The 13,558-nt window shown below is 43.6% G+C and overlaps 1 protein-coding gene across 1 annotated transcript in view; it reads right to left on the bottom strand.

The window, feature by feature from the left end:
- Nucleotides 1-1,339: 1,339 nt before the first annotated feature.
- LOC111173362 (CUB and sushi domain-containing protein 1) overlaps nucleotides 1,340-13,558 on the bottom strand; it is a 64,068-nt gene continuing 51,849 nt past the window's right edge. The window contains exons 18-22 of the mRNA XM_089903832.1: nucleotides 12,855-13,016; nucleotides 9,142-9,254; nucleotides 8,277-8,364; nucleotides 1,593-1,725; nucleotides 1,340-1,499 (exon numbers count right to left, since the gene is read on the bottom strand). Coding sequence (XP_089759958.1) covers nucleotides 1,340-1,499; nucleotides 1,593-1,725; nucleotides 8,277-8,364; nucleotides 9,142-9,254; nucleotides 12,855-13,016 — 656 coding nt within the window. The remainder of the gene's footprint in view (nucleotides 1,500-1,592; nucleotides 1,726-8,276; nucleotides 8,365-9,141; nucleotides 9,255-12,854; nucleotides 13,017-13,558) is intronic.

The following is a 13,558-nucleotide window of genomic DNA, read 5'->3' as shown; positions in this document are numbered from 1 at the left end:
GTTGACCGTGCCTCCTGATGGCAACAGTGAGCGCCCAGTGGGTGAGAGCGACTAAAATGTTCAGATCGAAACTTCTGAAGGAATGAGCTATTGACTTTTTTGTTTTGTTTTTCACTTTTGAATTCTCATTGTCGCATCTTCTACTTCGTGTCTGGATTTTATCCACGTGGGGGGAATCACACCTATTTTATTTATACTGCAATTCATAATTTACCTATGATGAATTTTAAACTTGAAGTCACTGAAATTTTCTTTCCATCTGGAATTATAAAGCATGAAACAAAAGACTAAGTAATACATAAATTATGTCATCAGGAAAGAAGAGTGGGTGTGACTTTTCCTTGCCTCTAAAGGAACACTTGATATTTTGATCCTGAACCTTTTCCACTATATTCCGGGGCTACTGTGGTTCACTATCCTTCAACGCGATAACAGACAGTGACGGCAGCGAAAGGAAAAAATCACAATGCGCAAGGGAAGACCGTGCTGTGAGCCAAAACCCACAGGTTCTGAGTGTGAGCGACTAAAATAAATTACTATTCACATCTGTACACGGCAAATAGAACATGCTGCAAACCTGCTCGGAAGTAGCGTGAGAGCGACGATCACGGGAGGTGACAGGACTAAAGAAAACACGTGGGAAATAAAAAGGCCTCTTTTTTTCCTCATCGGACATTTTCAGTGGATTCAGCACATCTATGAAGCTAAAAGAAAGCAATAATAAAATAAATCTCTTCAATACTCTTTTTCCTTTTAAAACCTGTGCCGCATCTGGGGCTGTGTTTTCTTTTTCTAACGCGCCAACTAAACCCTGCGGGTGGAATGCTTAGCTTGACAGCTTATATACAATGGAGAGTGTGTGGAAACCCCGTGTGAATAGTTTATTTATCAGAATCTTAGTCATTCAGAACACACTAGTGCAAAAAATTGTGCATCAAAACTTCTGCAAGAGAACAGCTGAGTGGGAAATTTGCAGATGGCCCTGGGGATGGACCCCGAGGTGAGCTGCGGGTCCCTCGAAGCTCGTCCGGTCTCCGCAGGGACGGCGTGAAGCGTCTGCAGGTGTGTGCGGCTACCAGAAAGGGGTCTTCTTCAAGAGGGCTTTTTTTTTTTCCTCCAGAATATTCGTATTCATGGGGATTGAGAAAAACAAACCAAACCCATACCGCGGTGCTACCGTCTGTCACCGCGCCCGGAGGCCGCCGGGGAGGGGAGGCCGGGGACCGCTCCCTGGACGGGGTCCGTCGGCGGCGGGGGAGCGGGGTGAGGGAGGCCCTGTGGCCCCTGTGGTCCCTGCCGTCCGCGTCGGAGGAGTGGCTATGGGCGGCCGGCCCGAGCGCTACACCACGGTGCACACCGTGTTCAGGGTCGTGTCGAAGCGCACGGCCTTGGCCTCGGTGGGCTTCAAGTTCGTGTCGTACATGGGGTTCTCGAAGGAGGCCTGCCCGTTGCTGCTCTCGTGGCCGGCGTAGCCGTTGTACTGGACCTTCGGCCTCGCTCTGCGGGCGAGAGGCAAGGGGGGGACGAGCTGTCAGGGCCGCAGGGCCTCAGAAGGAGACGCGACGCCCGCGAGCGGGGTGTCGCCACGTTACCTGTGCTTGTGGAGGTGAAACGCGAGCCCGGAGAGAACGAGCGCGGAGAGCGGGGCCAGGATGGCGGCCGCGACGGAGCCGCTGCTGGCGCCGCGCTGGGGGCGCGCGGGGTCTGGAGCCGAGCTTCGGGCGCCTGGAAGAGAGAGCAGCTTTTACCCTGCAGTTGGGCCCCGAGCCTGCCCGGGGCGCTCTGCGGCGGGCGTGGGAGCGCGTGCACACGGCGAGGGGGTGCGGGGGACCCGCCGGGGCTCCCTTCCGGAAGCCCACCTTCCCGATGGCGAGGACGCGAAGCCCGCTTCCCGCTCGCTGACGCGCAGCGACGCCGGGAGAGGCTCGCGTCCGCACTGCGCGGGGCAAAGGCGCCGTCGCCCGACCTCCCCCGGGGCTGCGGACACCGCGTGCGTGCGGCCGTGTCTCTCTACGGGATGGGCAGTGCCTGCTGTTGCCTCCTGCTCTAAGACACAGCCTCAGCAAGATGTGCCACTGAAGTTACATAAAGAGCCCAGGTCTCTATAAAGAGGGTGTCACACTCATCATAGGTGAGCATCAAGGTGCCATCTCCCTTTATCTGGGTAGATTCCAAAATTCACTACAGAGTTTAGAAATGAACAAAGAATGCAACTCGGTGTTATGAAGCAGGCTTCTATGAGGACACAAAAATATGATTTCTGTCAGTTAGAAGGGAAGGCAGGTGTAAACATCCCAAACATCACGAAGGTGATATAATCATTAACGCTCCGTACCTGTGCCATGGCAGATACATGCACGGCATTGAGAAAGATGCAAACATTAAAAATTCTAATCAGAAAGCATTATTGCCAAATAATGCAGTTGATTCTTGAAGAATTTACTTATAAACTGCAATTTGAAATGTATTTGGCTTACTTGCATGGAACCACTCAATGCACGCTTGTGATCAATTATGATTGGGGTCATCTGAATACAGCAGAATTGTTAGAAAGAAGCTGACCTTGTTTTAGAAGTATATTTCCAGAACTTATGGGATGTTTCTTGTTTCTTTTTTTTTTTTTTTACAAACCACAGATACAAAGAAACAAATATTTAAAATAATTAAACAGCCTTTTAAAGAAAACAGTCTTGAATTTTCAAATAAAAACCTAAAAATAATATATTTGTCATCTCCTTCAACAGGTGCAGGATTATGCTACTCCCTGCCACCTTCAGGTCTAATATAAATGTATTTTATCCTGGATGTTGGCACTTTGTAAATTAACCATATCTTTTGGCGATCCTTCTGTATCGGCACATATGAATCAGATTTAATTTTTCATTTCCAGATGCATTCACCAGCTGCCATGCAAGGGGAAAACGCCACATACTTGTTCTCCTAAATCTCAGCATCCAGGTGATGGGCATGTGAGCAGCGTTAAGCCAATGGGAAGCTCCCCGCCGCCCCCAGGCATCGAGTTTGGCACGAGTGATTCAGAGGCTCCTAAGACAGTTTAGAATTGGGTCCTGAGGCTGTGGTGAGGCTGGGGTGGGGTGGGGCTAGAGCCCTGGGGACCCCATCAAGTGCTCCCTGGTGGTGCTTCCAGCCACCACCGGCCAGTCCTGGGGCAGCGCGCAGCAGAAACACACAGCCACCAGGGGTGGCGCTGTCCAGCAGGGAGAAACGCGGTGCTGCTCAAAGGGCTCCAACTCCATGGTTTTGTCGTGAGAGTTAAACGTCAGATCTCCACTACTTAGAACAATGCGTGGCACGTAGCAAAAGTTTCCCAGGACCCACATTTACTAGAATGTAAGTTGCACTACGCCAGGGCAGTTTTTTGGCCAGCTTTCCTCTTGAGTGCCCGGTGCCTACAGTAGAACCTAGAACACAACTGTTGCTCAATATATATTTGAGGTATGAAAAAATGGTACTGTCTTTGGAGTAGTTCAACATCCGATGGTTTCCATAAATTACCATGGCTCATTCTCCAAGTGTTTATAATTCTGTGCATCTCTTTGCCTCATTCTAATAAATTTGTAGCCTGCTTAAATTAACCAAGGCTATTTTCTGTTATCTGCAAATAAGACTATACATTTTTGGCCATAATAGATATCAGACTTCCAGTTAATAAAATCCTGGATAATGGACCTGCCACAGGAGACCTCACATCATAACACAGGGCAACATAAAAGGTCTTTGTGAATTAAACTCCTGACTTTACTCTGATATTATTATGCTGTCTGGAGCTCCTAGTTAATTTCAATTATTTACCTGTGTTTTAATAATTTAAAGGGTAATACATGCACATGATATTAATTAAAATGGCATAAGCGGATATCGAAACAAATACTATAAAGACGATGGAAATAAAGGGTCACTCCTTGCCCTTTTACACTAGTTTTCCTCTTTATGATTGACGAGGTTTTTGTTTTTGCTTTTGTTTTTGTTTTAGTGTCCTTTTCACAATGTACTGTTAATATATATGATTGTTTCTCTTTTCTTACTTTCCTAAAATATGACGATACTATTTACATTTTTTGTATTTGGCTTTTTAAACTTAACCATATATTCGTGAGTTTCTTCCATTTGTGCATATGAATTTAATTGTTTTCACGTGTGCAGCATTCTATTAATTGGCTATGCCAGAATTTATTTAGCCAGTCTACTGTTGAAGAACGTTTAGGCCATTTCTAGGTCTTTTTCTGTGACGCCGCCATGAAATTCTTTTTCTACAGCAATACGTCAGCAGGGGTCTGAATATACAGGATAAATTCTAAGCAGTAGAATCACTGCCTAGCAGAATGTGTAACTTGTAGTGTTGCTAAGTCTTCCCTACTTGCTCTCCAAAGTGGGGTCCCAGTTTCACTCCAACCCCTGTCTTAGGAGGCACCTGGATGGCTGTACCCCATCTACCTGCCACCCTCCTTCCCCTTCCCTCTCCACCTCCCTCCTTTCCTTCCATTGCCCCCTCCTTCCCTATTATTATCACTACTCGCTAATAAACCAAACACAGCGTGTAGTTATTTTCTCAGTTCCATTTCTTAAGAATGCAGGTGAGCATCTTTTCACATTATAGGCTGGGCCATTCAGTTTTTTTAAAGAGCATTATTGAAAGAAATTCACATACTGCAGAATTCACCCTTTTCATGCATACATACAATGCAAGGGGTCTTTTACTATTAAAACTTGGGGGTTTTGGTGCTGCAAGGATCACCACAATCTACATGAGAACACTGCTGCCTCCCCTAAAAGAAAGTGGTACCCTTACAGTCATCCCTCACCCTCCGTACCCCAGCCTCAGCTTTAGGCAACCACTCACCCACTCTCTGTCTATATACATTCACCTGTTCTGGATACAGCATATAAATGCAATCATACAATAGGTGTTTTCTGGTGAATGGCTTCTCTTACTTAGCGTAATGTTTTCAAGATAATATTCCATTGGGTGGATGCACCACATTTTGTTGCTCCATTCATTAGTTGATGGACATTTGGGTTGTTTCTACATTTGGACAATTAGGAAAAACGCTGGTATAAACATTCGTGTACTAATTTGTGTGTGAGCATGTTTTTAGTTCTGTTGCCTATACATGTTGGAGTGGAACTGCTGAATCTTGCGGTTACGCCATGTTTTACCTACTTGAACTACCAGGCTGTTTTCCACAGCAGCTGAACCATTTTTATCAGTACTTTCCCATCAGCAAAGTACGAGCGCTCCAGTTTCTGCACAGCTTTGCCTCCACTGGTTTCTTGTCTTCATGATCCGAGCCATCCTGGTGGGTGTGAAGTGGTTTTGATTTGTGTCTCCCTAATGATTAATGATGTTCAGGATCTTTTCATTTGCTTATTGGTCATTTTTATGTCTTTGTTGAAATGCCTATTTAAATTCGTTGCCAATGTTTTAGTTAGGTTATTTGCCTATGTACTGTTTAGCCGTAAGGGTTTATACATTCTGGACACAAGTTCCTTGTTAGATACATGGCTTGCACCTTCTCCCCTCCTGATTTTGTATATTTGGGGGAGGGGATTCAATTTTAATGGGAAAACCAATTTATTTTTCAGTTTCTTACACAAGTTTTTGCATCAGAGTTAGTTGTCTTTCAAACTAACTTGGTTTAGTGTCCGTTTAATGATAATCACATTTTTTTCCAGTTTATCTACTGACTGGAGACAATTAAGCGGTTGTTTATTTTTAACCATAAAAATAGAGTGTAGGGGTAAGACAGGAATAAAGACGCAGACCTACTGGAGAACGGACTCGAGGATATGGGGAGGGGGAAGGGTGAGCTTTGACAGGGCGCGAGAGAGTCATGGACATATACACACTAACAAACCTAGTAAGGTAGATAGCTAGGGGGAAGCAGCCGCAAGGCACAGGGATATTAGCTCGGTGCTTTGTGACAGCCTGGAGGGGTGGGATAGGGAGAGTGGGAGGGAGGGAGACGCAATAGGGAAGACATATGGGAACATATGTATATGTATAACTGATTCACTTTGTTATAAAGCAGAAACTAACACACCATTGTAAAGCAATTATACCCCAATAAAGATGTTTAAAAAAAAAATAGAGTGTAGCTGTAATTCTTAAATGAATGGTTGTTGTTGAAGTATTAAACATAGACGTTTCTAATTAGTTGAATGGGAGACTCGCTTGTGATTCAAATTATTTTGTGAGGCAAATTGTTTTTCCTGACAATAAGCTCATCATCACATGAGAAGAAAGATTACTTGTTAAAGCAAGCTGTTATTTTGTTAGATTAAAAAGAAATGGGGCAATGCAAAGAAAATTTGCAATAGCAAAGTGACGGTTTGGGTCAGGCTCATTGGATGAGTAAATGCAGACATCCACAGAGTATCGTGCACAGCTTGCTGGGGTGCCTTTAGACAAAATTACTAGAGCGTGTGCATCGGGGAGAAAGGAGGGCAAATAACTACAGGGTTTGGCTCACAGCAAAAGAAAACTTTACCCATCATTAGTGTTGGTCTATTTCATTATCTCAAAATAATATAACCCCATTTAAAAAATCATCTCAGCCATCTCAGACATTGTAAGTTAAAGCTCTTCTATTTAAAAGTTCTTAGTTAGCTTGGAAAGGTGGATTTAGAGTATTTTATGATTAAACGTCCCTTTTGGTCAAGTTTTTTAAGCATGATATTATACAGGTTGGCATATATTTCCTTTGGAATCCCCTGGTATATTGATAAAAGTTTTTTTTTAATATTTATGTATTTATTTATTTACTTGGTTGCACCAGGCCTTAGTTGTGGCAGTCAGGCTCCTTAGTTGCAGCTCCAGGTCTCCTTAGTTGTGGCATGCAAACTCTTACTTGCAGCATGCATGTGGGATCTAGTTCCCTGACCAGGGATCGAACCCAGGCCCCCTGCACTGGAAGCATGGAGTCTTATCCACTGTGCCACCAGGGAAGTCCCTGATAAAAGTTTTATGAAATGAATTCATCAGCAACAATCATCACCAAATATTACACTCGTGTTCCTCTGACAGGTTGCTCTGGCATCAAATCCTACATAGCAATATTCCTCTCTGTAAAATTAATGTTAGTAGAATTCCGTAAGTAAAGTATAAAGTAGTTGATAACTATTCAGGAGAAATGCGGTGCTCATCTCATTACAAAAAAAAAGAATCTTCTCATCTGTGTTAATAGCAACACAAGTAAAGACATGTGTGAAAAGAGCTTTAGCACAAAGCAAACCCTCATATTGACTCTTAATCTTCACAGCAACCAGGAACTGACTTCTCTACTGAGATTTCAGATGAAGAAACAGGCTCAAGAATATTATAATTCATCCTAGATTACAAAACTAGCACGTAGATGAGGTAAGCTTCACATCTAGCGATTGTTTTTCATACATTTTTCTTGTCGGATTACTGAGACGTAATCAAGTATTTGAGAAAGAGATAAAGAAGGAAGACAGGCATATTTGCCCCGTCTGTCTGTCTAGAGCAAACTTTTTTCTCATAACTAAGTCGGGAACACCTTTCCACATCAATATGTTATCTTTGTTTCTTTAATGAAATATACTGAATTAAATTGTTCTCTCTTTAATGTAACACATTGTATAAAATTATTGATGTAAGCAATTTATTTATGATAGATGTGTGAGATACACAGATTATTTCTAATTTCAACTACTTAAAGTAGTCCTGCTGTAGACATACCTGAATATGCAAAAAATAATGGTCACTCTTGTCTGATTAAAAATTTTAGGGATAGAACTGTCGATGAAAGAATACCGTCAAATTGCACATATCTACTCATACACCCACCAGAAAATGAACACCCAGGTGCCTGTTTCTACTGTCCACCCCAAACCATTTTTAAGAAACTCTGACATTCTCATAGCTAAAAATGATCTTTGTTGTCATAATACATATCTTTGAAGTTAAAGATCTCTTCATATTTGTTGGACATTTTAGTTCGTCTTATAATTTTCTTAAGGTCATGTAGTTTATTCTTCAATTGTGTTTCACCTTTGCTTTTTTCCCTTATTTCAAAATGTCTCTTTGTATTAATTCCATGTCTGGCATGTTTATTGCAGCTGATATTGCTATTCAAAACAAGGGTTTCTTCATCCAGCTGTAAAATATGTGAGTCTCTCCCATCATTTTTGTTTCTGTTTCTTTCAGAGTCATGACCTTTCCGTCACACTCAGCTTAATCACCTGAAGGCCAACCTGATTTATGCTTTGAAAAACAACGTAAGTGCAGAGTGTACCTTGCCTTTCCAGCTTGAACTTCCCAAAATCTTTTCCATGTATGTCACCTTGGAAAGTAAATCCTCCTCTTTCAAGTCCGGATGATACCTGATAACGCATGAAAAGGAAAAACAATGCATAACAAGGATTAATGATAATCTCTTCTTTTATCATAATATAAATATTATTTCTATTTAGAAAGTAAAGGTTAACTATTTAAAAACATTTGTCATTCCTTCAAGGTACCCACTTATAGTTAGAAATTGAAAAATACAGACACGAACTTCAACTAACAAATAAATTCTCTCGTTTTGATCTCAAAAACAGTAGTTTTTTTACAACATATATATAGGTTAAGTACCCTTGGTAAACGGGGACACACATATGAATTACGTCAGAAGCTGCATTATGTAAAACTTGCTGTGTCACAACTACTGTCTCGTGTACCTCACGTGAGGCCGTTTACCCTCTAGTTAGATGATGAATTAAAGCAGAAGCAAAGGGTTGACTTGCAAGGAAGAAAGTGAAGGGGGCGTCTTAAATCTCGGTTTATCTGGGGATGCTACCTTTCAGAACTTTCGGGGTGGTTACCAGTGGCCTTGGAAAGAGTTTGGTCCCCACCCTTACGGTGGGATGCGGCCTGGATCTAAGCTCTCTGGCAGGAACAGCCCATTTGCTCCTGGCCAGTTTGTGTCTCATTTCAGAGACAGGTTTCTTCCATCATACAATGAAGAGGTGAAGTGGCCCCGCAGTTGGGATGAGGGCCGGCTGAGTTTTCTCTGGGCAGACAGGACCTGACCAGGTCCTCTCGGAAAGGAATCCCCCTTGGCGCCCCCAGCTCTGCGCAGGCGCGGTGATTAGAAAACCCTCCTAGGAAGTACTCACGTAACCATCCAGTCCCCAGTTGTCGTTTTCAAAGTTGCTGACAAAAATATCCACTGGGCCTTTAATTTGAAAAGCTTTCAGAAGTAAGTGGGCCTCTTCCTTCTTGTAAACGCCTAGGAAAGGATCAGGGGGTTATTCTTACAACATGGGGATGCTTATGAGTCAGTAATGCAGGCATTCGATCCATTTGATTTGGAATATGGTACAGAGATGATAACGTTTTAAATCACAGAGATTAATATTTTTATTTTTAAATTTTAGCTTCAGTACTTTTTTCCTAAAAATCACTTCTTATGAAAGTCCTTGTCTTATCTTTAAGTATTATCTATTTCACTCAATTCAACATCTTTACCCCACAGAAAGAACAAAAGTAATATGCATTCAGTTAATTAATTTTTTAAATCCAGTATTTTTCTTTTTTTTTGCGGTACGCGGGCCTCTCACTGTTGTGGCCTCTCCCGTTGCGGAGCACAGGCTCCGGACGCGCAGGCTCAGTGGCCATGGCTCACAGGCCTAGCCACTCCGCGGCATGTGGGATCTTCCCGGACCGGGGCATGAACCTGTGTGCCCTGCATCGGCAGGCGGACTCTCAACCACTGCGCCACCAGGGAAGCCCTAAATCCAGCATTTTATTCATATTTTACTCACTTCTGAGGACAGGAGTATGTCGAAAAAAAAGAGACCATAACCTAGGAGATTAAACTACTGTGTATGAACTAAACAAGCTACAAGAATATATTGCACAGCACAGGAAATATAGCCAATATTTTATAATAACTTTAAATGGAAATTCATCTATAAAAATCTTGAATCATGGGCTTCACGGTGGCACAGTGGTTAAGAATCTGCCTGCCAATGCAGGGGACGTGGTTTCGAGCCCTGGTCCGGGAAGATCCCACATGCCGCAGAGCAACTAAGCCCATGCACCACAACTACTGAGTCTGCGCTCTAGAGCCTGCGAGCCACAACTACTGAGCCCGTGTGCCACTACTACTGAAGCCCGCGCGCCTAGAGCCCGTGCTCCGCAACAAGAGAAGCCACCGCAATGAGAAGCCCGTGCACCACAATGAAGAGTAGCCCCCACTCGCCGCAACTAGAGAAAGCCCACGCGCAGCTACAAAGACCCAATGCAGCCAAAAATAAATAAATAAATTTATTAAAATTTATTTAAAAAAATATTGAATCACTAAAAAATGACAATTGTGATAAAGACAACTATGTTGAAAAGACACACGGGGAGTTAGTACAAAATTATCATAAAATTTCAACATGGGGAAAAAAATAAATATTTCTAAATCAATATAAAAAGAGGGACCAAAACAATAACCCCTACTTATACAGATGAATTGCACTTACTGAAATGAAATGAGCAGCAGGGTGGCCAAAGTGTGATGGACATACTTGTGGAGCCCGTGAGACCTTGGGCGTGAAGTGATTGACAGTCACACCTCTTAGCTACTCATGAGCTCCTCGGAATGACTGCTGAGTGGTATTGCCCAGGGGTGTCACGGTGTGGCAAGGGGGAGAATGTGTTTGCAGCTACGGCTAGTTCCCTACTCAGAGGAGGAACTAAATAAGTAAAGAAACAAAGAAACAAACAGATATTAAATAATAATAATGAACCCAAATGTCTTCTGTGTAGAGAGGCAGGTTCAAGGGAAAAATCACGGTGTTCGCTTCAGGGACTCCAGCAGTTCATTCCCAGCAACTCCCATTAGGTAAGTGAAACTCGACAGGAAGAGTCTCCACTGGCCCATCACACAGGATGGAAGGGGACCCACGGACAAGAAGGACCACCTAAGGACTTGACTTTGGGCTCCATCATGTCCACCATCAGCAGCTCTGTGTTTCTGGCATCCAGTTTAACCTCTAAAACTCTGAACCCCACTTCTATATACTATCAGCAGAAATAAACCATGAATTAGGCAACTTTTACGGTGATGAAATGAGAGCACTCAGCAGACCACCAGGGCCCCAGCTGGCCCTCCGTGGACGTTAGTTTCCCTCCTTCCTCCACAACCCCTCCTCATGAGAATGCACGTGGCAGGTAGACTTATGTCCACTTGGGACTCAGCCAGAACAACCCTTGATCCACCCGCTTTCCCAAATCCAAACCAGAGATTTCCCAACACTTATCCACAGACATCAGTTGCATCAAAACCACACTAGAGCCTTTTCTTTGGGGAAAGAAAAAAATCCAAACTCCACGAAGAGAAATAATATCTAAAGGAGATGGGTGAGCCTAAGAAATCTGAATGTTTTACAAAGTCTCGGTTTGTTCTGACACAGAACTAGACTTGAGCACCTGGTCTAAATCATTTATACATTCACAGGGTCAAGACGCAAAGCAATTTTGGGGCCCCCGGACCACGAATTCATAAATATGTACCTGTTTAAAAATCTTTGAGTGTGAATTATTTTTCTTTTCCTAAATCCAGAGTATGTGTACCATTTTTAGATGTTTTCCCATCCAAGGAAGCAGGAAAGTGAGGCGTGAGGGCCGGGGAGAAGTCCTGACCTGCCCTCACACTTCCTAGAGATGAATCCATGTCTGTCTAGTAACCAGTGAGTGTGCGGGTGCCATCAGGGGCCCCTTGGGGTTCAGAACCAGTGCTGGGGCTTGTGGACAACTCAGAGTCTGATCCCTTCAGGAGTCAGTCTATAGAAAAAGACACATGGTTGTCAGAAGTGAGATAACTGAAAAAACAAAACGCACTAGATTCAGTCATGAAGGTAATTCTGTGTCTCATTGGTTGAGAGCCTGGGCTCGAGATTCTAACTGCTGAGATTCTGATGGCAGAGCTCAAATCCTACTTCTGTCATATCCACTTAGCAAGGCCACTGAATTTCCCTGAGTGTCTCTCTTTTTTAATCAGCAAAAAAAAAAAAAAAAAAAGTGTTTAATAAGAATACACCACAAGGGCTTCCCTGGTGGCGCAGTGGTTCAGAATCTGCTTGCCAATGCAGGGGACACGGGTTCGAGCCCTGGTCTGGGAAGATCCCACATGCCGCGGAACAACTAGGCCCGTGAGCCACAACTGCTGAGCCTGCGCGTCTGGAGCCTGTGCTCCGCAACAAGAGAGCCCGCGATAGTGAGAGGCCCGCGTACCGCGATGAAGAGTGGCCCCCACTTGCCACAACTAGAGAAAGCCCTCGCACAGAAATGGAGACCCAACACAGCCATAAATAAATTAATTAATTAAAGATTCCTTTCCCTTGTACAACTCTCACCCTTAAAAAAAAAAAAAAGAATACACCACAAGACGGATGTAAGAACGAAAAGGACAGTATGTATATAAAGCACTTAAAATAGTGTCTGGCATATAAATCAGAGCTATTGCTCTATTAACTGGGATACATCAATAAAAACTCACCAGGAGCAAATGAGTTAAAAGAGAGAGAGAAAGAGAATAGCAAAAGAATGAATTCTGGAGACATGAATATCTGGACATAAATCTTACATCTTTGACTTAAGACGATCTGTGTGTCACCTTGAGCTCATTAATTCACTTTTCTGTACTGGTTTTGTAATCTTTAAAATGAGACAATAGTACCACCCTGTCATGGTTACTGAGATGATCCAGTGAGATGCAGCAGATGCAAAGCCAAGGTAACGTTAACCAGCACTTAACGCGCGTTGGCGCCCTCTCTGCGAGAAGCAGAAGGGTCTACCCGTGCTCACATCCGGGCTAGTGAAACCCCTCGGCACCTACCTGCCAACTTCAGCTCCCCCTGGGCGGCTTCAACGAAGGTTGCGTTCACCTTGCTGCTTGTTGCGTTGAACCAGTCAACAGTTAGGGTTGCAGGCTGTCTTTTCCCTAAATATTCGTAATATCCCTTCCACACTGAATGGATGAAAAATACGTCTGAAGGAACTGTGGGGGAGAAAAGGTGACTGTTAGCACCCACAGAAAAATTCCACTTGGATATCCTAATACACAGAAGGTATAACGTTCATTAAGACAGCACAGCAGTGACAGTGATGGAGACAAAGATGGTCTATCTGCGTGTCCCTGCACAGCAGGGGTGAAAATCACATGACCCGAGCAGGGAGCAGGGACAGTACTGTGAGATGCAAATACACATCTGTCACCTGGTCGGAAAAACCTTGTAGATGCCAGCGCACACCTATTTTACCAGGTCTGGCAAGGCCAGAGTGCAGGGTGAATTGGGACTCCCGGTATTAGGTTAGATTGTATCAGGCTTAATAAATACATTAAACTGACCTGGAAAATCGCTACTGATACTTCATTTAGTATCTAAGTCTACTTACTCTGGAAAGACTTAGGAGGCTCAGAAGAAGTGACAGCATCTGTCAGGAGCCTCCTGCCCTCAAAAAGCCTGCATTTCAAAGCACCACCATGACTGCACAGACCCAGCGTATGAAGACAAAGATGTTTTATTTCTTGAGGTCTTT

The sequence above is a fragment of the Delphinapterus leucas genome, chromosome 21 (genome assembly GCF_059928025.1).
Source record: "Delphinapterus leucas isolate spDelLeu-1000000601 "Yukka" chromosome 21, BTC_Dleu_Yukka2, whole genome shotgun sequence".
NCBI lineage: Eukaryota > Metazoa > Chordata > Mammalia > Artiodactyla > Monodontidae > Delphinapterus > Delphinapterus leucas.
This window is presented reverse-complemented; position numbering and strand designations above follow the sequence as displayed.